At 39.4% G+C, this 26,333-nt stretch overlaps 3 protein-coding genes across 5 annotated transcripts in view; 1 reads left to right on the top strand and 2 right to left on the bottom strand.

Moving 5' to 3' along the window:
* rngtt (RNA guanylyltransferase and 5'-phosphatase) overlaps positions 1 to 947 on the bottom strand; it is a 121,384-nt gene extending 120,437 nt beyond the window's left edge. The window contains exon 1 of the mRNA XM_079639079.1: positions 556 to 947. Within this exon, the coding sequence (XP_079495205.1) occupies positions 556 to 619 (64 nt within the window). The 5' untranslated portion in view covers positions 620 to 947. The remainder of the gene's footprint in view (positions 1 to 555) is intronic.
* Positions 948 to 1,889: 942 nt separating this feature from the next.
* Positions 1,890 to 9,075, top strand: pnrc1 (proline-rich nuclear receptor coactivator 1). 2 transcript variants are annotated; one of them, XM_079639077.1, is made up of 2 exons: positions 1,890 to 2,420; positions 7,781 to 9,075. In XM_079639077.1, exons 1-2 carry the CDS (start codon positions 2,196 to 2,198, stop codon positions 8,117 to 8,119), a joined length of 564 nt encoding a protein of 187 aa, XP_079495203.1. In that variant the 5' UTR covers positions 1,890 to 2,195; the 3' UTR covers positions 8,120 to 9,075. The 2 variants fall into 2 exon arrangements, with proteins under 2 accessions (XP_079495203.1, XP_079495204.1); XM_079639078.1 differs by having other exon boundaries at positions 1,946 to 2,420; positions 7,784 to 9,075.
* Positions 9,076 to 11,158: 2,083 nt separating this feature from the next.
* gabrr1 (gamma-aminobutyric acid type A receptor subunit rho1) overlaps positions 11,159 to 26,333 on the bottom strand; it is a 29,805-nt gene continuing 14,630 nt past the window's right edge. The window contains exons 8-10 of one of the 2 annotated variants that reach the window (XM_079639074.1): positions 14,112 to 14,264; positions 13,786 to 13,976; positions 11,159 to 12,143 (exon numbers count right to left, since the gene is read on the bottom strand). In XM_079639074.1, the coding sequence (XP_079495200.1) occupies positions 11,838 to 12,143; positions 13,786 to 13,976; positions 14,112 to 14,264 (650 nt within the window). In that variant the 3' untranslated portion in view covers positions 11,159 to 11,837. The remainder of the gene's footprint in view (positions 12,144 to 13,785; positions 13,977 to 14,111; positions 14,265 to 26,333) is intronic. The other variant, XM_079639075.1, reaches the window with a different exon arrangement.

The following is a 26,333-nucleotide window of genomic DNA, read 5'->3' as shown; positions in this document are numbered from 1 at the left end:
ATCCTGCCGACGCCTGGCTCTCAGCGAATCAGGAGGCCGAACGTAACATTGCGTGATTAATATTCATGATTCAAGCCCTCGCCATAGTAGAATTCGAATAGGCAGCTCCCGTCTCTAGTGACGTAAATTGTGTTGATCTGCGTGTAGCGAGCTAATCTGGCTAGCCACTCCATTTAAAAAAGGAGACCCAACAAACAAGTTTAGAGTGGCCCTCGTATGTATCTTGACGTCGTACATGCTTCCATTTTAAAACACACGCAAATTAAGTCCTCATTAGTTAATTTAGGCAAAGTTATCATTGGTTAATTTTGGCAAACGACGCAGTGCACTGGTCAGTGCTATAACCAAGCACAGGCTACCGGTAGCTTTCTGTTAGACTGAAAGCAGTTTAATCTGGTTTCACTGACGCTGCAGTCGCACAGTTCAGTGATTGAGTGCATTCATGCTCTCCATAATAACGTTAGCCTAACTCTAAGAAACTGAATCATTGCATCGATGAGACTGAGTGTGGATTAGCAGAGCAGCTTTGTTGACAACAGTCTGGTATATGCTCACCAGCCACAGGTTGTCCTCTTCTGGGACAGTTCCTCCACCGAGGAGGTGCTCCGGTCTGAGCCATGCTCTCGAGCGGGACTCCGCGTTCAGCTGCCCCGGGGCTCAAGCCTGTCGAGCGGGCTGGAGGAGCTTCTGTGAGCCGCTGCCTGGGCCTTTGACACACACACAGTGCTGTTGGCGTTTACCCGCTGTATCAAGGGCTCCGTGTGGTAGAAAGGCTAACTTTCATGAGATGAGCTCCATGAGGCGTGCGCTTCCCAAACCCTGCTCAGAAGTAAACAGTAATATTCCCCACGCTCACTGTCCCGCAGTTCTGTGCGTTACTCACATCTACAACTGACAGCAGTGACTCCAGGCGGGCGGCAGGGGGCGCTACACCTCTAGATAGATAGATAGATAGATAGATAGATAGATAGATAGATAGATAGATAGATAGATAGATAGACAGACAGACAGACAGACAGACAGACAGACAGACAGACAGACAGACAGACAGACAGACAGACAGACAGACAGACAGACAGACAGACAGACAGACAGACAGACAGACAGACAGACATACAAACAAACAAACAGACAGACAGACAGACAGATGGATAGGTATAGTCTAATTTAGTTCTTAAAGCACACAATGTCAAATATTAAAAGATAAGATTATTTTCATAAATAAGTTGATAATTGAGAAACCGATGCAGAATCCCAGTAAAAGAGATTCACCTGCAAGGTAAAATTATGCTGTGAATATAGGCGTAGTAATATTTACTTAGCCTATTTAATTGCCATTTTTTAATTAAGGATATGTAATAATAGCAACACTATGAATGCAAATGAAATTATTTCACATATTTAATGAAAGCAAAGATGTCTGAAATGTACATTTAATTCATGGAAATATGTGAATTATTTATATTCAGTGTACTGAATAATAACCCCGTTGATTACAATGATTATTACATTTAAAAATAATAACACTGTGGCACTTTGGGGCCCTCTGTGCCAAATGGCCCATCTTACCCCAAGGGTCTAATTTTATATTTTTACTTCAAAATAAGAGCTACAACTTTTACTCCACAAATCCAAAAACAGTGTCCACAAATTTCTCATGAACAAATGAGACACAAACAAAACAGTGTCCACACATTTTTCATGAAGAAAAATGAAACACAAACAAACTTTGATATTCAAACATGATGAAGAAACACAAAATTAGATCAATTAACTTAAGAACTGACATTTGTTATATACGGTAAATACTTTGGCGAAATGTAAGCGTTGTTACACTAATGACTCTTATTTCTTCCTATATTATTCGTATTCGTCAAATCAAATGTTTTCAAACCGATATGATGTAATAGAGGGCGCATGCGCAGTAAGTGCGTGAGTGGCCATTACGGGGGAGGAAACGGCGATGGTTTCACATTTGCACCGCGTTACTGACGGATATTTTTTAATAGAATTAGCGAAGAAAGAGGTCAAAATATTTGATTTAGAAAACTTCCTTGACTGTCACCTTCTGCGGACCTCAAGATACGAGCAAACATCCCACAATAGCATCTTCACCAGCAGCAGCAGGACCACCAGTTTCTGTTTACATCTGGGCGTGTTTGACACAAAGTTATCTGTATAGTGCAGCTGATATCATGCTGGGCGATGCTTTTGGACATCGTGTCGAATCTAGCGTGGAGAATAAAGCAATGAAGATAAGCAGATCGAAACAAGCGCTCTTGAAGAAGAGAGGACGAAACGTTCACAGTAAACACAACAAAGCATCAGCAAACAGCAACAAAAGCAGCTTTATATCTCCATTAACCGCCCATGAAGAGCTCAAACCAGCTCAGTCTAAACCAGCCACGAATAAACAACAGGTAACATTACTGCCCTGGTGATAACAGGCTTTTTGAGCATGTGCCGTTGCTCTTCCGCATGTGCAGTGATATTGTTTTGGACTAAACGCTGACAGTAGCCTATATGTTTAGTCAGTGTAATAGTCTGTAAATAGGTTGATAGCTGAAATCTTGTGGGTTTGAATCCCGCAAGGCTTGATCTATAAATCATCATCCTAGACTTTTGAATCCTGGCAGACACTATATCAGCATCAGTAGAGTGACTGAACCCCGTACTAAATGAATGACCTGTATTTAGGGGTTCAATCACTGAAGTGTGTTTGTACTGATTCTTTCTTTTCCTCCTCTTCTTCTTCATCATCATCTTCTTCTTTTCTGCCATGAAATGTATGCAGGATCATCAGATGGTCCCAAATGTACGCATCTGCTCAGGTGCAAAGAGACACACACCCGTCCAACACTATACTAGGACAATTTGCATTTTGGGTCTTAACTCTGGAACCCTGGGGCTTAAAAATAACATGTTTCTTTATTACAGCTGCACCCTTGAGTCTGATTTCATTGCCTTCTAGCTGGGCAATATGGCCAAAAAAAATTTGTCATGATAAAATTGTTCATATCAGTTCAGGGCTCAAGGTGGCCCACCACAATTTTTTTTTTTTTTTTATAAATACACAAATAAAATAGGTCTTGTTATTGTTTTAGGCCTAGTCGTTTTTGATCCATGTAACCATAATAAATAAGGTTATGATGACACCAAAAACTGCTAGCCTAACTCGTATATATTAAAAAAAATATTAAAGACAGTCAATAATAAAATAAGAACAAATAATCAAATTACAAGCAATTGCACAAATAAATACAACAGAACAAACTAAATAGTTATTTTCAGGTTTTTCATTTAGGTGTAAACTAGATTTTCAGGTGCAGATTTAGTAAACAAATGTAAAATATCACTACATAGTCTTCACTGTATAAATGTAGATTAACCCTTATTAAAATTATTCAGTCAAGAGCAGTGAGCGATTTAATTTTTCTGTTTTATTTCATTAACATAAAAATAGACGGCTGCTGTCACTTTAAGAGCTGCACGGATCCAATATACTGTTACACATCTTATCTCACGTTTACGTTCACTTAAGACATAACCGACTATGTTTATGATGATACTCAACAAGAAGGACATTTTAACATAGTTTTGTGTGAATATGTCCATGTAAGCTCAGGAAGACTTGAAAAGAAAAGAGTATTCGCGAGTACCAATCTGAGAGACGCGGGTACTTTCGCGTCTGTATGTGCGCTTAAGTATTTTAATTGGCCAGGCTTAAAAATGCGCAAATGATCAACTTCCGTGAAGATGCAGCACTAGCCCGAGTGTGTTTCACGCTGGCCCCGGCCATCAGGAAGTCTTTATTGTCGAGCCCTGCAGTCGATATCAATAATTATCACTAACTATAAATGTCAAATCTTTATTCCTTTCAATTTTCAAGGCAGATTTTTGCGCCTGGGTGACAGTTGTAGAAAAATTGTGACTCTTTATTGTCAGAACATGATGAACACTTCACGTTTTTTTAATTGTTTATACCTTTCCAGTCATGTTTCCTTAAAATAAATATCTTAATAGAAAAATTAATTTCTTAGTTTCTGCATGTGCTAACGGGTGATATTGTTAAAGACGAAAACGTTTGTGTTTCCTGACCTTGATGACGTCATCTTCAGCACAGTTTGCAGTGGAGGCTGCAATATTAATAATATTATGTGTTTTGTCTCTTAGAAATGCACATTTGACAGTAGCTTGATGCAGATGTAAATTTATGTTCATTAACAAAAACAGTAACATTTGTAAAAACTTAAACAATTTAATTTTTATAAAGCAAAATTTACATTTTCTGACTGTTTGAGTTTCATTAAAATAATAAAACTCAAATAAATAAGCATTATTTTAATAAAACTCAAATAGTCAGAATATTTCAATTTGACCATTCTTCCATAGTATCATACATTTAGATTATGATAACCACAGTTAAAACCAGCACTTCAATACCATGGTAAAATGTAACTAGGCTATATGGTATTTGTTTGAAAAACAGGGGCCTAAATAGTAGAAATGCACAAATGCTATAGCTTAATCACAAAAAAATACTGTTTATATTCCATTACTCCTTTAATACATTTAATATGTCTACATAAATGCTATAATAAAATTCTATATGAATATCCCACATTTCTGCCACAATACCACGGTGCAGTGAGTGTTACTACAGTAAATCCATGGTAAATGATGGTGATTTGTAGATTGAAAAGCCTTCTGACTGTATCATTGCGCAGTGTATCTTTTGGCGCATTAACATTGTATCAAACATTTATCGAACTCTTGTTACTGTTTTATTTAAGAAAATTATATTGCGATTTGATTTCTCTCGCGAAGATATTTCATCCAAACTTCGGTGCGGTGTAACGCATTACAAGTTACGTACTCAGATTACTTTTTTTCAAGTAACTAGTAAAGTAACGCATTATTTTTAAATTTACAACTAAATATCTGAGTTACTTTTTCAAATAAGTGACTAACTTATTATTTTGTGAGTAAATTGATGGCTATTGTAGTTCTAGACTAAATGTTTGCCTTTACTCATCTCACAGGCAAAAAAAAGCAGATTCCTCAAAATGAATAAAATCAGTGAAATACAAAATCAGAATACGACGCAAACCTCCAATAATTAAATATGTTAAATAAAACAAATATTTGTATGCATTTGATCTCACTTTATTGACCAATGAACTTGCTGCTGACCTTCGATGATTCAGTCAAACTGAAATGATTGTTTGAGCTGCACTGAATTTGCATTTCCTTCAGCCTTATTATTTACATTTTAAAAATAAATAATGTAACGCATTACTTTTCTTTAAAAGTAACCAAGTAAAGCAATTGATTATGTTTTAAGGGAGTAATGCAGTGTTGTAATGCATTACTGTTCAAACTGTAACTTTCCCTACCACTGGATGGTGCTGGCATAAAGTTATCAAAAGAATTGTGATGTGTTGTCGTGTTGCAAAGACATAACTGAATTAACAGTCTGGGCCCGCTCGATCACGGGACATTCTGAGAACACATAACTGTTTGATCAGTGAAGTTGAAATCTTCTTCGGTGGATGTTGTAACATATCCTGTAACGGGAAAACATCAAGCCCAATCAAACTTTAGCAGCTAATAACTTCAAATAAGAATGTCCAACCTTTATGAAAACTGACATATATGTGTACATCGAGTGAAAACAAGTTTGTGTACTAATTAAATTTGTGAAAATCGTCTAAAAATGTCTCTGTAATAAGCAATTTTGTTTTCTCTAATAACTGCAACCTTGCGTGATATAATCAAAATGATTGCTTCTTCTAAATCCTTGCTTTAAATGATTAGTTCACTTTCAAAAAATAAAAGGTACAATATGTACATAAGAATATAAGAATTTTGTAACAAAATATCCAAAAATCACTTGCACAGTGCGATATGACAATATCCACAATTCCGCTTAATGCTTATGCGTCATCAAACTACGCCTTTTTTATTGTGAGAGGTTAGCTACCCCTAGAGGTGGGAAAAAAATACATATTGTAGCTTTAATAATCGTGCGTATCATAATTATATTTAACTATGTTTTTCTCAAACTCCTTATAATCATTTAAGACTTTTTGACTCCTTTAAGACTGCGTGTGCTTATGAGGATACTTGCCAAAAATTTATATTTTGACATAATTCTGTGTGATTTTGTCAGTTCAAGCGTGATACGACTTTAAAGAGAACTCATATCGGTACTGGCGCTGTCTGAGAAGCGGCTTTCTGTGCATGCATTAAACATTTTACATATTGCATATTGTTTCAACACCAGTTAGTTAGTTAGTTAGTTCTCACTACAGTTAAAAAAAACAAATGCTACAGAAGTGGGCATGGTAAGAGACTGACAACACAACAATGGCTTTTGATTCAGTTTTATTTCGCTCTCATTGAGTTAAAAGCATCCAAGATTCCCACAAATTCCCACTGCAATTCACCATTACATGCAAAAAAATGAACAAATATTGTTTTTTTTGTAAGCTCACTGTAAATGACACAAATACACATCCTGTGACAGCTAGCACAGCTCATTTAAAGCACAAATAAATGCACAGTTGTTCTGCATCAACTATATACGAATACGCTGCAAAATGCGGCTTATTTTGCTGCATTTTTCTATGCCGTTTGATTGGTTATGGAGCCGTAAAGTCTAGTTACACTCACAGTGCACTGTGGATTAATCGTGGATCTACTGAAGAGAATTTATGTGACACACAAACTCTTGTAAAGCAAAAACAAACTCATATTTGATCCATTAATGCATCTCTCACTTACTGTATGCGATCTCGCTGTTTGAAGCGCCTGTCATAGGAAAGCAATGCTTGCTAGTTTTAGACAGGAATGAAAACGAGGCTGTGAGGGATAGAAGTACACTGTTGTTTAACAAGATACTGATAGTTTGAGGTCTAGGTGTGAGAAAACAACACGTCCTGTGACATTGACACGAAGACAAATTTAAACCCGGAAGATAATAATAGCGCAAAAAAAAAAAGCCCAGCAGTGGGTGTTTACCTCCAGGTCTTGAATGCAGAATGCCCATCAAAATAGAGCGACAGAGAGGGTCAAAACAGGATAGAAAATAACTCCCCGATTGTTGCAACTTCCATTTTTATTACAGATATTTTGCACCAATTTCCCAGGAAGTGGCGAATTTATTCTCTTGAACACATGAGATGAAACGCTGCTTTAATAGAAACTGTTTTATGCGATATTCCAACTTTGTGCATAAGTTAAATTCACAGTTTTGGATGGAAACACAGCTACAGTTGTGATTTGGTCAATTCGATTGAAAACACATGATTCAGAACGGGTTAGAAGGTAGTAGAGATCAGAGAGAACACATGAGCTGTTGTCTGAAACAAATCTTAATACGGTGATGTTGTTACAGTGTAATTACTCAAATAAGTACTGTGAAATATGAATTAACTACATGTACTTACTATATGGTTACTTGTAATTATGCAGAATTTACTGTTATTACTACAGGAAGCACATGTAATGTATGTAATTACGTCACCTTAAAATAAAGTGGGTTAAACTTTATTTTAAGGTGCCTTTGTTTCAGTGTAATTATATAGTTAAGTACTGAGTAATATTATTTTACAATATGTACTTACTATAGGGTTAGGGTAGAATAAGGATTTGGTTGAGGGTTAGTTGCATGTAATTATGCATAATTTACTGTTATTACTATGGTAAGTAAGTACATGTAACATATGTAACAAGGACACTGTGAAACCAAATGTAACCGTTTCTTGTGTGTCTTCAGCAGCCGAAGTCAAAAAGCGAGTGTGATGAGCGAGGAAGCCAGTGTGTCCACAGCTCGAGCAGGCTTGAGCAGACCAGCGAGAAGCTGAACAAACGCAGGCAGAGGAACACGCAGCCGATCTCCATGCGCTCGGAGAAGATCCCGCTGAGGAGGGTGAGCGTCTGCGCTCCTGAGCTCCAGACGTACGCCGGAGCCAAGTTCAGCGAGCCGCCCTCGCCCAGCGTCCTGCCCAAGCCGCCCCGGCACTGGGTGGGCGAGCGCCGCCTCCTGCACGACTGCAGCCGAGAGCAGATGTCCGAGCACCTGAAGAGCTTGCTCAAGGTCCAGCCAGAGCCCTGACGAACACGGACGGGTGACGTCTCGCTGCAGAGAACTGTTGAACGGTTGTTTCCGAAAGCACTCTTAAGTTAAACTTAAAGACTTGTGGAAGTGTAAAAAAAAGTGTATATTTTTTCATGTTAATTTAGTTAAAAATCAATTTAGTTTTGTTACTTAAGCTTATAGTCCTGTTTTGTTTTTTTGCATTCATGTTACACCACCAGTATACGTGTAACATTTTGGACAAGAATGAAAGTGTATAAGAGATCATTTGGGCGAATGCCCACTTGGACAATCCCCATGAAGAACTGGACAGCTGATAGTGAGAATATGGTGTGTGTTTAACCTTATATTGAAGCACAGTGGACAGGTAACATCTTGTTGCAGAAAACTATGAACCGTGCAGTTGTTTCGGAAGGTACTCTTAAGTTAAACTTAAAGACTTGTGGAAGTATATATATAAAAAAAAAAGTGTATATTTGTCATGTTAATTTACTTGAAATGTCAATTTAGTTTTGTCACTGAAGCTTATAGTCCTTTTTTTTTTTTGCATTAGTATAAGACCAGTATACGTGTAACATTTTGCACAAGAATGGAAGTGTATAAGAGATATTTGGGCGGATGCCCACTTGGACAATAACCATGAAGAACTGGACAGCTGATAGTGAGAAAAGAAAATGGTGTGTTTTTTTTAACCTTGTATTGAAGCACAGTGGACAATAAGGAACTACTTATGCCAATCTTCAAGCAATGATATGTTTTATTTTAATTGCTCTTTGTTTTTAATTGACTTAACAATGTACCATCTTGCACATGGTCTGTTAGTGTGGGGAAGTCATTCTTGAACCTCTTCCAAACTCATTTTCTCACTGCCTTTCTGTTGTATAATCTCCATCAGTTCAAAATGGAAAAAAAGGATACAGTAATCATTTTTATCTTTTTATTCTACCCATTTTGAAATAAAGAGTTTTGGTTGCTATTGTGTGTGTGTGTGCCCAATCAAAGGCCAATATTCCCCTCAAGCTAAAGTCCCAAATCAAGATTTTAATGTTGTTTATATGTCTATGTGGTGTTAATGTGTTTTAAGACAAACCATGTGCAAATTCATAAGTCAACACCATTGCTGAGTATTTTCTCCTTAAAGGGTCTCTAAACCCTAAATCAACTTTTTTTTTGTTAATGATCTGTAAGACTGGGGCTTTATTAATGCTGTTCATTGATTCAAGTAATTTTGTTTGACATTTGGGTATAAAGTGTTTTAATTCTACAATATATGGTGTAAAAACATCTGAGTGCTGCCCTCTTCAGGTTGAACGGTGGCTACTGCAGTTTAATTTTCCTATTGGCAGTTGTGGTACCATGTGATGTAAGAGGGTACCAGCTAACCACGCCCTTGCCTATAGAGAGACGCGTCTCAGGTGCACGCCCCCCTCCACTGGGCTCTGCCCACTTTTCCAGCATTTTTCAAATATTGCCAGTGGGTGGAGTCAGGCTCTGACCAGGGGTTTAGTTACCCTTAAAGGCTGATTTATACTTCTGCGTCGGACCTACGCCGGAGCCACTACGCTGTAGGCAACGTGTTGGTTTTCGTTTATACTTCTGCGTCGTTGTCCGCGTTGCGGCGCAATTACACACGCAGAGGGAGCGTGTGAAACCCGAGGGAGGGGTTCTAGCAGACCAATCACAGTGCTTGCGTCCGCGTAGAATTGACGCGTTGTTACATTTTTGGAGAGGTGCACGTCAGGGTACGCCGGAGGGTACGCGCGCTACACACAGCCTACGGCGTAGCTACGGCGTCAGTTCGACGCAGAAGTATAAATCAGCCTTAAAGTAACACTAAGTAGGTTTTCAACCTTCATAATATATTTCCAAGACCCTTGTGATGGTACATCGACTTAAAATAAGTTAAATGACACGTCTGCCATAGCCTGACGTGGTCTGTATCGCTTTTACTGGCACTATGTAACTTCGGGTTTCGGGTCGGAACCCGTGCACAAAAAGAACTACAAAATTCGAGTGCTTTACGGCATACGTTACTTCCCCCACCACTTCCTCAAATTCGGACGCTTTTGTAAGCGTAAATCATGCATCATACTCTACCTTGTCTGTGGCCATTGTTGATTCCAAAGCCGGTGCTGGAGATCAACAGTGCGTGTGCGACAGTAGGCTGCGGTAGGCTAAATTATTTACGACAGTGCTAATGGACAATTCCGCTTGCAACCAGTAGGGCGACCGCAGAGGAAAAGATACTTGGTGTTACTTTAAGGCCTCATTATGCTTCTGCGTCAACTCCATTGCGTCGTGGCCGTTTTATGGTTCTGCGTCGGCTTGCGTTGCATCGCGGTGCATTTCACCGCCATAACACCGGGGGGGGGGGGCGTCGAATGAAACAAACAGTGCAGTGGTCACTTTAAAAATGCCGGTAAAGCAGGAGGGGGAAACCGGAAAAGCTACACTCCAGAAATTATGTATAATCTGACCAATCACAGCCCTTGCGGTTTGCTTCGCCTCGACACGTAGTTAAAATTTTTTGGAGGTGCACGTCGAGCTACGGCGGAGGGGTCGGAGAGGGGTTCGCGGAGACGCAAATGGGTCTGCGGGGGACCGGGGGTACGCCGTCGATTCGACGCAGAAGCAGGCTTGAGTTACCTTGAAATAGCTGGTGTTTCTGAAGTCAAACGACCTTGTAACCAATCAGGTCTATGTTTCGGCGGGCTTTACATTCAAGCTAAGGCATGAAGGGTTTTTTTCCAGAGACATTTTTTTTTTTTTAATAATGTAATTTTGGTGATCAAAGATGAGTTTTAAGGGATATAAGTATTGACTACAGGGGGACTTTTAAGGAACCCCTTAATAATAGTTTATGATTTTAACTAAAAAATGTTTTAAATTTTTGTTGCCACCAGGCCACAATCCAATCTGAAATAATGTAAAACGTACTGTAAATCTCTATGAGAAGTCAACAGCATATTTTCCATTATGGCCAAACTAGTGACCAAAAACACTCAAAGCTGCGATTGCTGCCAGAGCGTGTCCAATAAAATGTGAACACGTTGCTTTCAATTAAGTCTAAGTTTCACCTTTTTTAATAATCTTTTTACATTTACAAATTCATTTCAGTGGTTCTGAGGTGTTACAAATGAATAGTTAAAGTATGGATATTACATTATAAATAATATGCGCTCACTCCGCTCAGCAATTACATGCAAATAATATGCACGGTCATTTTAATGTAACACTGTACATTTCAAGGTATTCAGCTATTTTGACACATGATCAGATCATGACACATGATTCCCATACGCTGTATCAAGACAATAATGTAAACCATATTTCCTTGTGGAAGTATGAGTGGCGTGTTCATAGTACCTTGTACCCATGTAACCCCCTGATCTATGATGAACAATTTGATACATTTCTGTATTTTCCAGTTCATAGTGAAGTACAATTTCTGAGATTTATTCGAAATTGCTAAACAAATCACTATCTGAATAGGCAATTTGATATTTATTGAAAAAAATCTATATTTTTTGCTATTCATCCTTACAGTGATATAAGAAGAAAAACAACTTTTTCTTGTAATGACAGGTCATGTCAACTGCCCACATATAGTAACATGTATTCTTTTATTGCTAACTGGCAAAAATGTATTACATGTTGCAACATAATAAAAAAGAACAAACTTAGTTTTACATTGGTAATTTGCATTCCCGAGACTCATATAGTAAAGCAGCACCAGTCACTGCAGGTAGATGGACCAGTATATGATGTTGAAGAGCGAGTACGCTCCGGGGAAGATGACCCGCGAGTATGTGTCTATGGCATGAGTGTCTATTAATGAACTGTTTCTGTTTTGTGAGGTTACAGCAGGTCTTTGAGTTCCCTTCTCATTATCCAGGACCAGATGAACCAGGAACTGCTCCTGTTTGTCCCCGTTCAGCTCTGACATGCCGTAGTTTCCCGTGGTCATCATGTCCATGTCACTGTAGCTGCTGCTCATCATCATCTGACCAGGATGGGTCATTCCACATGAACACGGCAATTGCTGGATAATACAAGCACATATTACATGTAATATTACAGTACGCACTCAGTAAATCAGATTGATCAGGTGAAATGTTCTTCTTAAGAAAAAAGTTTAAAGAAAATATCTGGGAAATTCTTAAGAGTTTTTCTAATGCAATTCTTATTGTATCCCTATTAAGCCTACTGTATCAAATATGGCCTTTTGTATGATTCGGAAAATGTCCCAAGTTTAGTTCAAGTTCAAGACAAATATAAGGCATTGTGGTACAGTTCAGAGTATGTAAAACAAAGAATAAAACTACAGCTAAAATATAAAATTAAAGTAAAATAGTAGTGCATTACATGAATATTCACGAGCAATGACCATGTCACAACCATGAATGTTAACAATTATTTATTGAAGAGAGTTGGGGATGAATAGGGAAAGGATGAAGTGGAAGGGGAAAAGGGATGATAGTCAGGTTGATCTGGGTTGTCTGGTGTTGGTGGCCAGGAGGGGGGCATCATCTCAGTTAAATGTAGGCCGAGTGATTAGGACCCCCAAAGATTGAAAGAGCTGAGGAAAGCTTGGCTTGATGGAGGTCAATGAGATTGTTACAAATGTAAGAGCTTCTGAAGATCAACAGCTAAGGAGTCGGATCTTCTCGTCAGAGATACCTCGTCTGGCCACTGAGGTTGCTGCTCCGATGCGGAAGGAATGTATTAAGTAGTGTTCTGGAGATATGCCGGTGATACGGAGATAGGGGATGGCTGCTGCTTTTAACAGAAGATTGGACAAGAAGATTGGACAAAAAAAACTGGCATGCTTGCTCTTGCCGATAGCGCTGAAGGCTCGGAGTTTGTTAGACAGAAGTTTTGGTGGATGCTGCATACAGTTGGAATAATCTCGTTTAGTTATCTGAACGATTGGAGTTGATGCCTTTGCTTTTAAGAGTGTGTTGAAGGCGAGCCACGGTCCCGTTCCTGATGTTGTCCTCAGATCTGGTAGGAGGGTTATCGGGAATTGAGTGCTGGGGATGTGGCTGGCGAGGAGAACAATGAAGCCGGCTTCCGCGTCCACTATGAGTATGGTGATTTCAGTTCATGGTCTTAAAGAAGAAGAGTGAGTCTGGGAACGAGTCAGAGATGGTTTTGGACAAGAATGCTCCCGGTGAGATGTGAGATAATCATTGATGGGGTGGAATTAAAATCGAACGATTGTCATCTGAAACTGTATCTCTGAATCCGTAGTGAGTGAACTTCGAGAGAACGAACAGCACTGTAAGGGGCGACCCGATATAAGAAGGTTTTGAGAAGTCAGGTGACTGGTTGAGGCATGGCCCCGCTCCCTAACCTCAGATAGCTAGTCAATTCCATAAAAATGGTAATGAATATGGTAATGTTAATGTATTTGGTCATGGCGGAATAGATCTGCTACAGATCTACTGCAGAGCAAGTACAGAGACTTGCTACTGTATTCACAGACATTGCTGCTAGATGATTTATTTCTAACTGCAGATTTTGGTGATGTGACATGATCCGCACATCTCTAGTAGCCAACACGACAGGTCCCCCTATGTTTGTCCCTAAATATTAATGATTAGCCTTGCTAAAATGCTGTATTAACCACAGAACAAGTACACCTTAATAAATTATAACTAAACTGTCTTAGCTTAGCTTACCCTGCTGCTTTGTATTTTGCGCTCTTGCAACGTGGACAGGTAATTGACAGCGGCGTACTCTATCACAGAGAGGAAGACGAAGACGAAGCTGACCCACAGGTAAATGTCCACGGCTTTGATGTAGGAGACTCTGGGCATGGAGGCGTTCACTCCAGTGATGATGGTGGACATGGTGAGCACCGTCATAATGCCTGCAGAGAGATCAGTCTGATTAGTCTCTTCAAAAGTGCATGCCGCAAAATGTGTAATTTCGGGCAGGCAAGTGTGTGTGGTTGTGTGTGACTTGACTTGGTTAGCAGTTACACAATTAATTTAAGACATCTCACCGAGAGGAACCCTGGCAGGAACGGCTCGTCGGTCGATCCAGAAGGACACCCATGACAGCATGACCATCAGAGTGGCGGGAAAGTATGTCTGAAGCAGGAAGAAGAAGATATGACGACGCAGAGTGAAGTTGATATACAGACGATTGTACCAACCTGCAGGAGAAGATAGAAGGGGAAAAGTGTGCAGTTTTAGTCATAACAAAGCACCAACAATCATGGTGTACAGCAGGGCTTTTCAATCCTATTCCCAAAGGGCCGCGACCCACAGAATTTAGATCTAACCCTAATCAAACACACCCTCCCGTAATAATGCAGTAATTCTGAAGACCTTGATTAGCTGGTTCTGATGCGTTTAATTAGGGTTGGAACTAAACTCCCCGGTAGGAACAGAATTGAAAAGCCCTGGAAATCCAGAGTTCTCGCGAGAGCACAAGTTGAATTTGCTCAGCGAGTTACTATGGTGTCGAGTAATAATGCTCATTAAATATGCCCCTCTATCTGAGCTGCACCAATCACATCGGTTATCTGATATAGGTGGGCCAGAGGCGAGATGATGACATTAGTCATATTAGTAAACATTGCAAGATGGCTATGGATGAACACCAGTTGTTTGAAACCAGTTGCTTTGGGCGCTACAATGAAATATTTAGACTTGCCTTTTTCTCTAAAAGAGGAACAGAAGACGGCGCGTGAATCGTTCCTTTGCAAGAAGGAAGTTTTTGCTGTTTTGCCGACCGGATACGGCAAAAGTATAATTTACCAGTTAGCTCCGCTCAAGTTCGAACCCGAAGACAGACACGAGAGGCGGGGAACAGAGTAGACGTGATCAATTTGAAGTTGCAAAAGAAAGAACACCGTGGATCAGGAGGTGAGGTGAATTAACAGACTGCAATAGCCTGAACTTAAGTTGTACCAAACTTTTCAAATGTAATCAACAATTTCCTAAGTACTAATGTGTTGGGCTATTTATCATGACATTTTAATTATATTATGCTGAAATGAACGAAATTACTCAAAAAAGATTTGTTCATTTTGCTGAACGAGAATCAAAGATCCGAGTCAGTAAAATGAACCGAACTTCCCACTACTACTCCACTGGTAGCTAAGCGTATGGGGCTAAGTGATGCTTGGTGCCGCCCCTCGAGCTGGCCGATTTTCATTAGTCGACACCAGACCATTAATCTTTCAGATTTACGTCTGGATTTCCAGGCTACTCTTCAAGCAGAATGCCAGCAAAATGAACAAAGAAGCTACTGCCCTAAAAATTATCCTGCACAATTAAACAAAATGAAAATGAAAAGTGTTGATTGCGGTGTTACATTTATATTTGCTAACATTGCATCAGATTTCTTTGTACATTTTTTTTTTTTTTTTGCAGATTTTTATTTATTTTTTTGCAAAAATTTCAGTTTTGATACATTTTATACATTCGATTAGTTTTGGTTAGGTTCACATTGCTTCGCAGGGAGCTTGATTGACAGGTGATCTGACCAATCATACTTCGCCAAAGTCCGACAAAGCAGTCAGGAGAGTTAGTAGATTAACATGGTAGGATTTGAACTTGGAAACTCGGAGTGTACTGACGCCTTTCCGCGGTAAAAACAACATTCCTTCTTATGTTAATTCATGTTTATTTGATGCTATAAATGAACTAGAAGGAAGAGATGATCGGTTCACGAGCAGCTTTAACTGAGGCTCTGACCAAGGGGGTAATCCATCTGCCGGAAACTGAAGCCTCCGCGGGAGCCGCCATTGTAGCAGAACTTCACCTGCTGTTAGCATTCCATTGACTCCCATTCATTTTTGCGTCACTTTGACAGTGAATAACTTTACATCTGAAGCGTCCAAAGACTCCATTTGTCCATTATTTATTTCTAAAGAAACACGACAATGTATAAAAGGCTCCATTACTTTGTATCTTATGTTATGACTTCGTAGAAGCCGTTTTTGTAAAAATAGGCTAACGATTGCGTCATAATCACGCGACTCTCTGTCGCACTGTAGAGAAATTACCGTATAGACCGGGGGAGAAGCTCGCAAGCAATCGGGGGGACGTGGAGGCATAAAGTCAAGGGAGAAGCCCATAGAAATTCATAAAGTTGCTCCTGCTGCTATAGCTCATTGACAACTAATAATCACGCTCTCCGTCTCCGCGAGATTTGGAAGAGAATGATTCAGATTTCTCTCGGCACAGCTACTAGAAGACCCACGTCACATCATACACATCACATACAGTACGTCGTCAAGCTCCGTTTGAGTCTGTGCAGTTCGCCTGGCGATCAGGAAGTGAGTGCTTCAAATGGGCATCACTTTTCTCTGTTGAAATCTATGGGGTCCATCTTATATACTGTCTATGGCTCTGACACATTAAAGAGCCACAAAACGGTATTTATTGTTTAAATTTCTTTTTAAAAATGACCGAACTTGAAAGGTGAGACTTTGTTTAATATGTTTCATATAAAAAGTAACCTGGTCTGTCCTGTCTGTCAGTGTGTTGTCAGTGTCCTCTCTGCTCCACAATGTGTTTTTCACTGCGTGAGAACATGGTGTGTGCATGAGAGCGGCGTAGCTTGTCGGACATAGCGACAGTTACTAAGGGGGGGCGGGTCTTTGCGAACGGCACTAAAGAATTTTACATGACATACGTGCGTCCTGTCGTCATCATCTATGTGGGGTGCATCTCGACATTGATTGGTTTGTAAAACGCACGTGCGTCTGACGTCAGTGTGTTGTCAATTCGGCGGATAACTTTGACAACAATGAATGAACAGATGCATATCGTTGCAACTATATTGTTATTATTGTGGCAATACTACCTGCAGCACCAACTACGGTACACAAGGCTAGTTCAAATTCGCCAAATGAACGTTCTCGTTATGTGAACATTTTATCACCGCCGGCAGGAAAGGAGGAGAAGACTGCAAGCGTTTTTTTCCAGTTGACTTATTATTATGTCGTCAGACCATATTTAAATAAAAAACCTTAGGCTTGTTTGAGATGAGCAAAATCTGCGCAGAACCGATCACCGGTGATCAGCGCGAGATGCATGCCGGTTAGAAAAGTGTCCGAGTGCGGTCCGCCTGGCTCTGATGTCATGCTGACGTATGTCAAAAAACTCTCGCGAGCGCAAGCCGCACCTGTCGGATTCTGCAGTTGCGCGCAGTTGCTCTCCACCGACTGCGCTGATCAAAAGCATGATGGGAAACGACTTGCTGACGACACAGCTTAATGCTCATTGGTTTAACCAACCGTGATGTATTGTTCTCTTTTAAAATGTTTGAATTTAAAACTCTGATTTCGTGTTTTTATATGTATAAATTATGTGTGAGTATTCCCAAACTCGCTGACAGTGCGATCTCTATGGATTATGTAATTTTTATATATAAAAACACATGTCTGTTTCAAGAAAAAAAAATTAAACACGTATTTGGAATGGGATTAAATAACAGGGCTTTGGGTGTCTTGTTCATTATATTTATTTTCATATAAAAGCAACAGAACTTAAATTACATCCAGTTGATTAGCAACACTGTGCACGAGCGTGAATCCCGTGAATCCCGCGATATCCATCTTTGATCTCACAGGTGTCAGATCCACTGTGAGAAGAGAGAACTGTCCGGCTTGCCTGCGCTTTTTTCACTCCTCCCCTCACTGCAGCCGCCTACTCTCGCATACATTTCAGGCGAGGCAAGGCGCATCTCAAACAAGCCTCTTGTCTCCTCCTCTCCCCATGTGCTACCACGGCTCATTTTCCTGCTATCTTCTGTCTTCTTCGGCTACGCGGGAACCACCAGAACTTCCTGTAAATGGTCTGAAAGTCCGAACCATACAGAAAATGCTTTCACACTAGAAACAAACCAAACCTTTGTTAAGTTTGATCCGGACTGAGACTACCTCTTTTCATCGGACCAAATTTCACCTGTTTGGTCCAGACCGTGGTCCGGGGGACACCCGTAATTTTGATTCGGATCAAACTGAAAAGTCAGAAAATTCGGACCAAACAAGGTAGGTGTGAAAGGGCCCTAAGAATTATACTTAAAATCAAAATGTAACAAGTAACCGTTGATTTCATATTATGAAGTATCCAAGTAAAACTGTTATTTGAAAAAGAAAATTTTTTTAGAGCGGGACATGGTTTTATCCAGCGGTTGATGGAGGCAGATCTGGATGCAAGCTTGCAGTGGATTATAGGAAAGTAACCAAATGATTGGAGAAGTCCAGCATACGTCACCAGAGAGAAGACTGTCATTTCACCGGAAGATTAAGTTATGACATTATGATTATAAATTATGAAGTTAACTTTTTTATTTTTTTATTTAACATAACCGTGGATTGACTTTAATTTCATGCTGACCTTTTTTTTATGTTTAATTAGGGCCCAAGCCCTGAAAGGGCGCAGAGCCCTATTGTTCTTCTAAGGGTTTTTTGTTATTCTTCTTCTTCTTCTTCTTCTTCTTTATAATAAATTTTTTTTCAAGGTTTTTGCCACTTTTGGGGGCCTTAACGTGCTCAAAAACTCTTGAAACTTTGCACACGGGTCAGAACCCGCGGCCATTAGAGCCGGACTGAAGCTGGTACCCGGGCGTGGCAGGGGGGCTCGACAGCGCCCCCTGGAACGGGGTCCGAAAACTTGGTCCATAAATCAAACACGCTTGCATGAAATAATATGAAACTCGGTACACTTATAGATCTCATCGGTTCATATATCCTTCATGCTCTGACTTTTTACCCCAGCCCAACAGGAAGTCGGCTATTTGGCGTAGTTTAAAAAACACATGCAATGGAATTTAAAATACTCCTCCTAGACGATTCAAACAATCACCACGAAACTCGGTGTGCATGAAGTCAAGACATGGAGGATGAAAAGTTGCGAGGGGATTTTTGATATCTCGAACGGTTTGGCCGTGGTGAGGAAACGAATTTATGGCGAATATTGGAAACAGGAAGTGTGTTATAACATCCTCATACATTAACTGATCTTGATGAAACTTCAGCAGTGTGTTCGCTGTAAGAGGCCGATCACGTGGATGTGACTATTGTGAGTCAAAGTTATAGCGCCACCAACTGGCAGCAGGAAGTGTGTCACTTTCGAAATGCTTTGAAATCACCCTCTTATTTTTACCCGATTTGCTTCAAACTTCATCTGTATAATGTAAACACACGACAGATGTAGACCTGTGAAAGGATTATTGATATCTTTAATACTGTCGCCATGGCAACGCTTTAAACTTTTATATTCTTTTTGGATGCATTTGAGGCTCTTAACATGCTTCAAATTGCATGAAACTCAACATGCATTTGACATTTATTGTGTAATAGACATGTGCAAAGTTTCAGAAACGGGCGTGGTAAGGGGCTCAGTAGCGCCACCTTTAGTCAAAAATGGGGTATTAGTTTTACCTACAGTAACCAAACTCGGTACGTATATTCTTCTCTTCGATCCGGACAACTTTTTAATTTACAGTCATTAGCTCCGACCAACAGGAAGTCAGATATTTTGGTTTGAATGTGTACTGTTTGGAGCATTTTCCCTCTGCCCCTCTGCGTCTCTGTGTGTGTGTGTGTGTGTGTGTGTGTGTGTGTGAGGAGGGGGGCTAGTTTAGTTTAACCCTTTCTCTGCTGTGTGCAAAATCTCTGGCACTTTTGAGGGCCTTAACATGCTCGAAAACTCTTGAAATTTTGCACACAGGTCAGAACCCATTAGGGCCAGGCTGAAGCTGGGACCCGGGCGTGGCAGGGGGGCTCGACAGCGCCCCCTGGAATGGGATTCGAACACTTGTCCGTATATCAAACACGCTTGCATGAATTAATATGAAACTCGGTACACATATAGATTTAATCGGGCCGAACAACTTTCCCTGGGTCAAGTTTTACGCCAGCCCAACAGGAAGTCGGCTATTACGGGTTGATTGGAGAACGCTAGCTCTCGCATTTGAAACACTTCTCCTAGAGAATTTATCCGATGACCACGAAACTCGGTCAGCATGAAGACAAGACATGGAGGATGATAAATTGCCAGGGGATTTTTGATATCTCGAACGCTTCGGCCGTGGCGAGGAAACAAATTTATGATTAAAAAAGGATGCATAAAGTGTGTTATAACTTAGTTATAGTTTTACCTACAGTAACCAAACTCGGTACGTATATTCTTCTCTTCGATCCGGACAACTTTCTAATTTACAGTCATTAGCTCCGACCAACAGGAAGTCAGATATTGTGGTTTGAATGTGTATTTTCTCTCTCTCTGTCTCTCTGCCATTCTCTCTGTGTGTGTGTCTGTCTGTGTGTGGAGGGGAGGGGAGGGGAGGGAAGGGGAGGGGAGGGGAGGGTTTAGGGGAGGGGAGGGGAGGGGGTGTGTGTGTGATTTTGGTTGGGTGACAGTTGTAGGTTACAGTTTGACAAGAGTTTATAGTTTAACAAAAGCACAATGTTGTGTTCTGTATGAACAAAATGACGGAGTATGTTTTTATGTCTCCATTGTTCGATCGAGCCTCACACACACACACACACACACACACACACACACACACACACACACACACACACACACACACAGCATTCCAGCATTGCCATCTTGACATCGCAGAATGTTCATTATAGCCTTAATAAAATATAATAATAAAATAGTCAACCTTACATATAAAAATTACACTGCTCTGTTTAAATAGTCAGTTGTACAGTTTGTGCCGTTCATAGTAAGAACCGCTCCACTGTGATGTTTCCAAGCACATTTTTGTGCATTTGAAGAGGATCATTTTTCTATATTGGAACGTGAGTGTACAAAGTGTACAAAGTACAAAGCCTATAAAAAGAATAGTTTAGCATCCAAAAATGTTAATAATATATATTATTATTATTATATATATAATAATATATATGTTAAAAATAGGGGGAAAAAATAATTTACATAATATATATATATATATATATATATATATATATTTTTTTTTATATATATATATATATATATAATTAAAGCTGCAAGCAGCGATGGAGGGCCCAAGCTGGTGGCACCGCCACCCGGTGCCTTTAGTGGAACTAAAGGCACCAGGGTGGCGGTGCCACCGGCTTGGGCCCGCAATCGCTGCTTGCAGCTTTAATTTGATTTGATGTTTTACCACTGTTAGAGTGAAGCCAATATGGCGTTCTGACAAAGTGTCCCCTTTGATCCCTTTTAAACTTTAAACAGAAAAGTCCCTTCTGAAAGCAATTATAAGTGATATAATAAGTGTAAGTTAAGGGTGTCCAAATCTGCTCCTTGAGGACCAATGTCCTGTAGAGATAAGTTCAGGGTTACGGTCTAGCAACCTCTTTACTAACAGTACTATCACACTATCATCTGATTCAGTAAATAAATACAAATCAGCATAATCCACATCATGGACTTTCGATGTATTTGAAGGTTTGATAAAATAATATACTGTTTAGTGTGATATTGCACAGTGCGTTTTCTGCATATATATATTCTCTCTAGATACCTACGTTTTACTTTTACTTAACCATCTTTAACTGTTGAAGCCATGCCGTTGTGGTTACTTTTACAGAACATAAAAATAGAGTCTCCAAATAGTTTTAACTGCTTTAACAACCAGGAATTGTTAAAGGAATTATGGTATTACGCAACCCGACTTGCATTATGGGACAATGTGGAGGGTAGCAACAGCTGTCAATGTAGAACTGATCAGTAGTGGTTTTAAAGTGGGATTAGTGAAGGATCAGTTCAGACACTGAGTGGTTCCCAACCCTGGGCCTAGAGCAGGGCTAGCACCATTATGACATGGCTGACGATTCATTGTCTAAAGCCCTATTCGGACAGAATTGGTTTAGCAAGGGTAGATGGAGTAATGTAATTGTACCACAGGACGTTTGTAATAATAATGGCCAACTCGCACGGGATAAGACATCTCAGTAAAACTAGCAGGAGTGGGAAGGGTAACTCGATTTACACACCGCTGTGTATTACGTTACTTGCTGATATCACGTGTGCAAACACATATAATAACAGTTAGGTCCGGTTGAATGATTTATTAATTAAATTAATTCAATTCAGATTGGATTATGTTGGTAATAGGTACTTACCTAACATTAAAATAAGTTTCGTGCCTCTAACAAGTGCTTTCAACCTTCTTTTTATCTGAATGGTCTGTGGAAAACACTTGAGGTTTTGCCACAGACTTGTCCCACCGTCTAGAACGCAACTAAATGCTTTTTCAAGCGCCTCCATACTTTAGGAAAACTGCGGAAAACTACTTTTAAACTGGAAATAACACAGGTTCGTGGCACACAAAGGCACAAAACATGTGAAAATAAGAATAGAAACAATCACAATAAAGTGAACATAAAACGAAAAGACTGAACGGTAAACGTCTCATTCCCAAATAAACATGTTTCAGAAATGTCAAAATTCTGTAAATAACAGAAAACAAATAATCACAATAAACTATGACCATAACAGAACAGGCCATAAAAGTCACATTCCCAAACAACACCAATCCTCCTCCATAATGTCTTGGTAGATTTCAGGAAAGAAACACTAGCATGTTGGCTTTCTCTGGCTTCAGAGAGCATCTAACTGGGGTCACAACATCTCACAACTTCTCACTCGCTATGAAAATCTAAAAACAACGGATGACATCAAAACTTCGGCAAACTCTTCGGGTGATTCCTAAGATTTGTGGTGTTGACACCTTTTTGCTCGTATTTCTCTCCTACAAATTTGACACACTGCGGCTGCGGATGACATCAAAACTTTTGTTGACACTACCGTGTCAATGTCTTCGGCCGTCGTTAATCGTCAGGGCCCAGTTGTTCAAAAAGTTGAATCTGGATCATCAGAATGATCTGCATTTGGAAATCCCAAGTTTTGCTATCCAGGATCAGGTAATCCATCTTTCTTTTGTGCCAGTTTTTCAAAGCAAAATTGGATTGATGATCACCCTGATCCAGATACACACTTCTTCAGATTACTAGTGCTCTAAAGGGGAAAAATTACGTTCTCTCAGAAAAGTTTTGCGTAGCGTTCAGTAGAGAAACTTTGGGTTCGAAACTTTTGACTGGTTGATCTTTTATGATAGTTTACAAACAATGATAAGATGTTAAATTAAATATAATATTTTTGTTTGATATTTACAGCTCTTTGGTGATTTTTTTATGGTGCCAACATCTCTTTTTTGACTTTACTGTAGACTACCAAAAGGCTTCAAAGGTATCCTAATGAATACTTCTTTGAACAGTTAAACTAATCAAGAGAAAAATAAAAAATATAATGTGTTTTATATTTATTACATGATTTTTGACTAGTTTTAAAGTTTTATATATAAAAAAATGCATGCAAAAAATGCATGTAGGCATTTTAAAAATTATCATGTCCAATAAGGAACACAATTATATTGAACCCAGTTTTCATAAAATAAAGATTTGTCGTGGTCCAGAATAAAATTATTGTTCCAAATACAAGTTTTGTGTTAATTTATGCAATTGTAAATGCATCCATGGCTCCTCTGCATTAACAGTCTGTATAGCCTAAATAATATCTAATGCCATTCAGAGTCAGCGTCTGCACGTCCCACATATGCAGTCAATGTGAAGATGGATTTTGTTGAAACTGATTTTATTTTACTGGTAACAGCCCTATAATAGTAGTGCCTTATTAACTGAATTGATCAGTTAAACTTAAGAATTTATAGGCTACATGATGATGCATATAGCCTACTATTTAATAAGGTTTTAAAAAATGCCCCAGAAAATCAATTTATAGCGGAAATATCACCTTTTTATGGAAAAGTTTGTTGCTGTCAACATTATTTTTGGAAGATACATTAAAAATGCAGTAAGCTTCTGTAAACGGATCTACAATGCATGGCATAAAATGTGGTTAATAGTGGATAATTTGACGCGCTTCCGTGTCAAAGTGTCTGTTATCAGCGGATTCTGTTCACGTGTGCCCAGACATTTTAGAAATCCCGACCTGCTGATGTTTTACGGCCATGTCCGGATCTCCGGAATAAAGAGTAGGCCTATGGTAAACCTATAGCTATAGTTAGGGCGATATTAAAGGACATAAACCGTGATATAAGATTCTGGCCATATTGCCCATCTCTAAGTCATTTATTTCCTGCGTGACCTGTAAAGTCACGTCCACAAACCTCTTGCGTATTGTTTGGTCACACCACAAGGTGTCACTGTGGCCTCAAAGCTTCAGCACTGCCACTCTGAGCTCGATTGCTATGTCTGAGGTAAAACACGCCCCCCTCATTAGCATACAGAGTAATAAATAAATAAATGTAGACATAAATACATACATGTGAAAATAAATTAAAGTGGAAATAAATAAATGCATAAATAAATAAATGTGGAAAAATATAATTATACATAAATAAGGAAATAAAAGTCTTTTTTTTCTTTTTTCTTTTTTTACATTTCTTCGCACATTTATTTGTTTATTTATTCATTTATTTATTTATTCATTGATTTACTTTTAATTTTTGTAGGTTTGGTACTCCATACCTATTATGCTTTTTTACTTTTTCAACTTTAGTTAGTATGTAATGTTGCTGTTTGAGCTTAAAGAAGATCTGAAAGGTTGCAAAGCTCAAAATCCACTCCAAATAGAGTTATTTTATTTAACAGAATCCACTTTCCAAGAACTACAACGATCTACTCGTTTGGACTACAACGCGTTTTTTTCTGGGCTTTGTGAAGTCATAATGTTCCTCATTTAAAGGGGTCATGACATGAGAAACCAAATTTGCCTTGATCTTTTGGTATATAAGAGGTCTTTGTACCATTAAAACGTCCTGCAAGTTTCATAGCTTAAGACGCCCTCCCCATTATAAACGAATCATTTATTTAATCAAGCTCTAAATACAGCTCGTTCTGGATCCATGGTAAGAAGTGACGTCACGGTACGAAGTGACGTACCAGCGTTTGCATAATGACCGCCTCCAGCAGAAGACAGTTACGCTTAAAGCGCAAGACAACTACGCTCACTTCATATATCGTTGTCGCGCCCGCGCGCCGCGCGCCTCACAAGTGTTCAGTGGACGGACAGCGAGTGGGTCTGTGTACAGGGAGATTACGACGCCGCAGATGTGCTGTTCCTGTCTGTGGACAAACAACATCTTTGAATACGCTGCGAAAGATCCAGTCGTCAGGGAAAAATGGATGCACTTTATTTTTTGCGGACGTCTCAGTCACGGCAGTGTTAGTTTAAGCGTTTGTTCTATACATTTTAAGGATGACTGTTAATAGTCCGTGCCGTCTATTCTGGGCTCAACAACGACGACGCAAACTGTAAGTAATGTATTTAAAACTTTAAACTACTTTTTAAATACGCTGAAAGATCCAGTCGTCAGGGAAAAATGGATGCACTTTATTTTTTGCGGACGTCCCAGTCACGGCAGTGTTCTATACATATAAGGATGACTGTTTTGAGGAAAAAATCCCAATATGATGCTTGGCTTTGCCAGAAAACGGTTGCTCAAAGATAAGTCCGTGCCGACTATGGGCTCAATAACGACGACGCAAACTTACTTTTTACCATGGCTAATATAAACACATTTGTATAAGAGAATCTTGAAAATATGTCGCCTTTCTAGTAGGCCTACATGTGATAGAAAATTAAAAATGTTGCCTTTATCAATGCTGCATCTTCTAAGATGGCCTGTCTGTGCATGCATTTTTGTCCGTGGTACACCCTATCATTTCATTGGAATTAGTTAAATAATGTTAAACTGTTAGCAAATGAAGCTATTGGATAATTATGCAACAATAATCCGTTTTCAAGTGTCTCGGGTTAATTTTTTTTTATTAATTCAAAATAGTTTCACTTTCCATGTGGACACGGGCTGATCCAGTCTTCGTTGTTGTGGTGATGGTTCATGTTCCTCTGATTCTGGCTCAAACATAATAAGGTTTTATCATTGCCAGAGCCATCGCTTCGCATGCATCACCCGCTATTAAACAGTTAGTGCTACGCCGAATCCGCAAACGTTCTGGCTGGGGGCGTTAATATTGATGCATAGGCACTGACGTTAGCCAATCATAACAGTGGGCGTTAACACTGAACTCTTAAAGGGGAAACACCCCCAAAACAGACTGTTTGAATCAGAGGATGAGAAACAGGGTGGGAAAAGGTCATAAATCACTACATTTTAAAAGTTTTTGGTAAAAAAAACTATAGTAATACTATAATTGCACCTAAGGGAACATAATAATAAAATA

Source organism: Phoxinus phoxinus (genome assembly GCF_949152265.1).
Source record: "Phoxinus phoxinus genome assembly, chromosome: 16".
Taxonomy (NCBI): Eukaryota; Metazoa; Chordata; class Actinopteri; order Cypriniformes; family Leuciscidae; genus Phoxinus; species Phoxinus phoxinus.
Note: the sequence above shows the minus strand (reverse complement) of the source record. Positions and strands in the feature narration are given on the sequence as shown.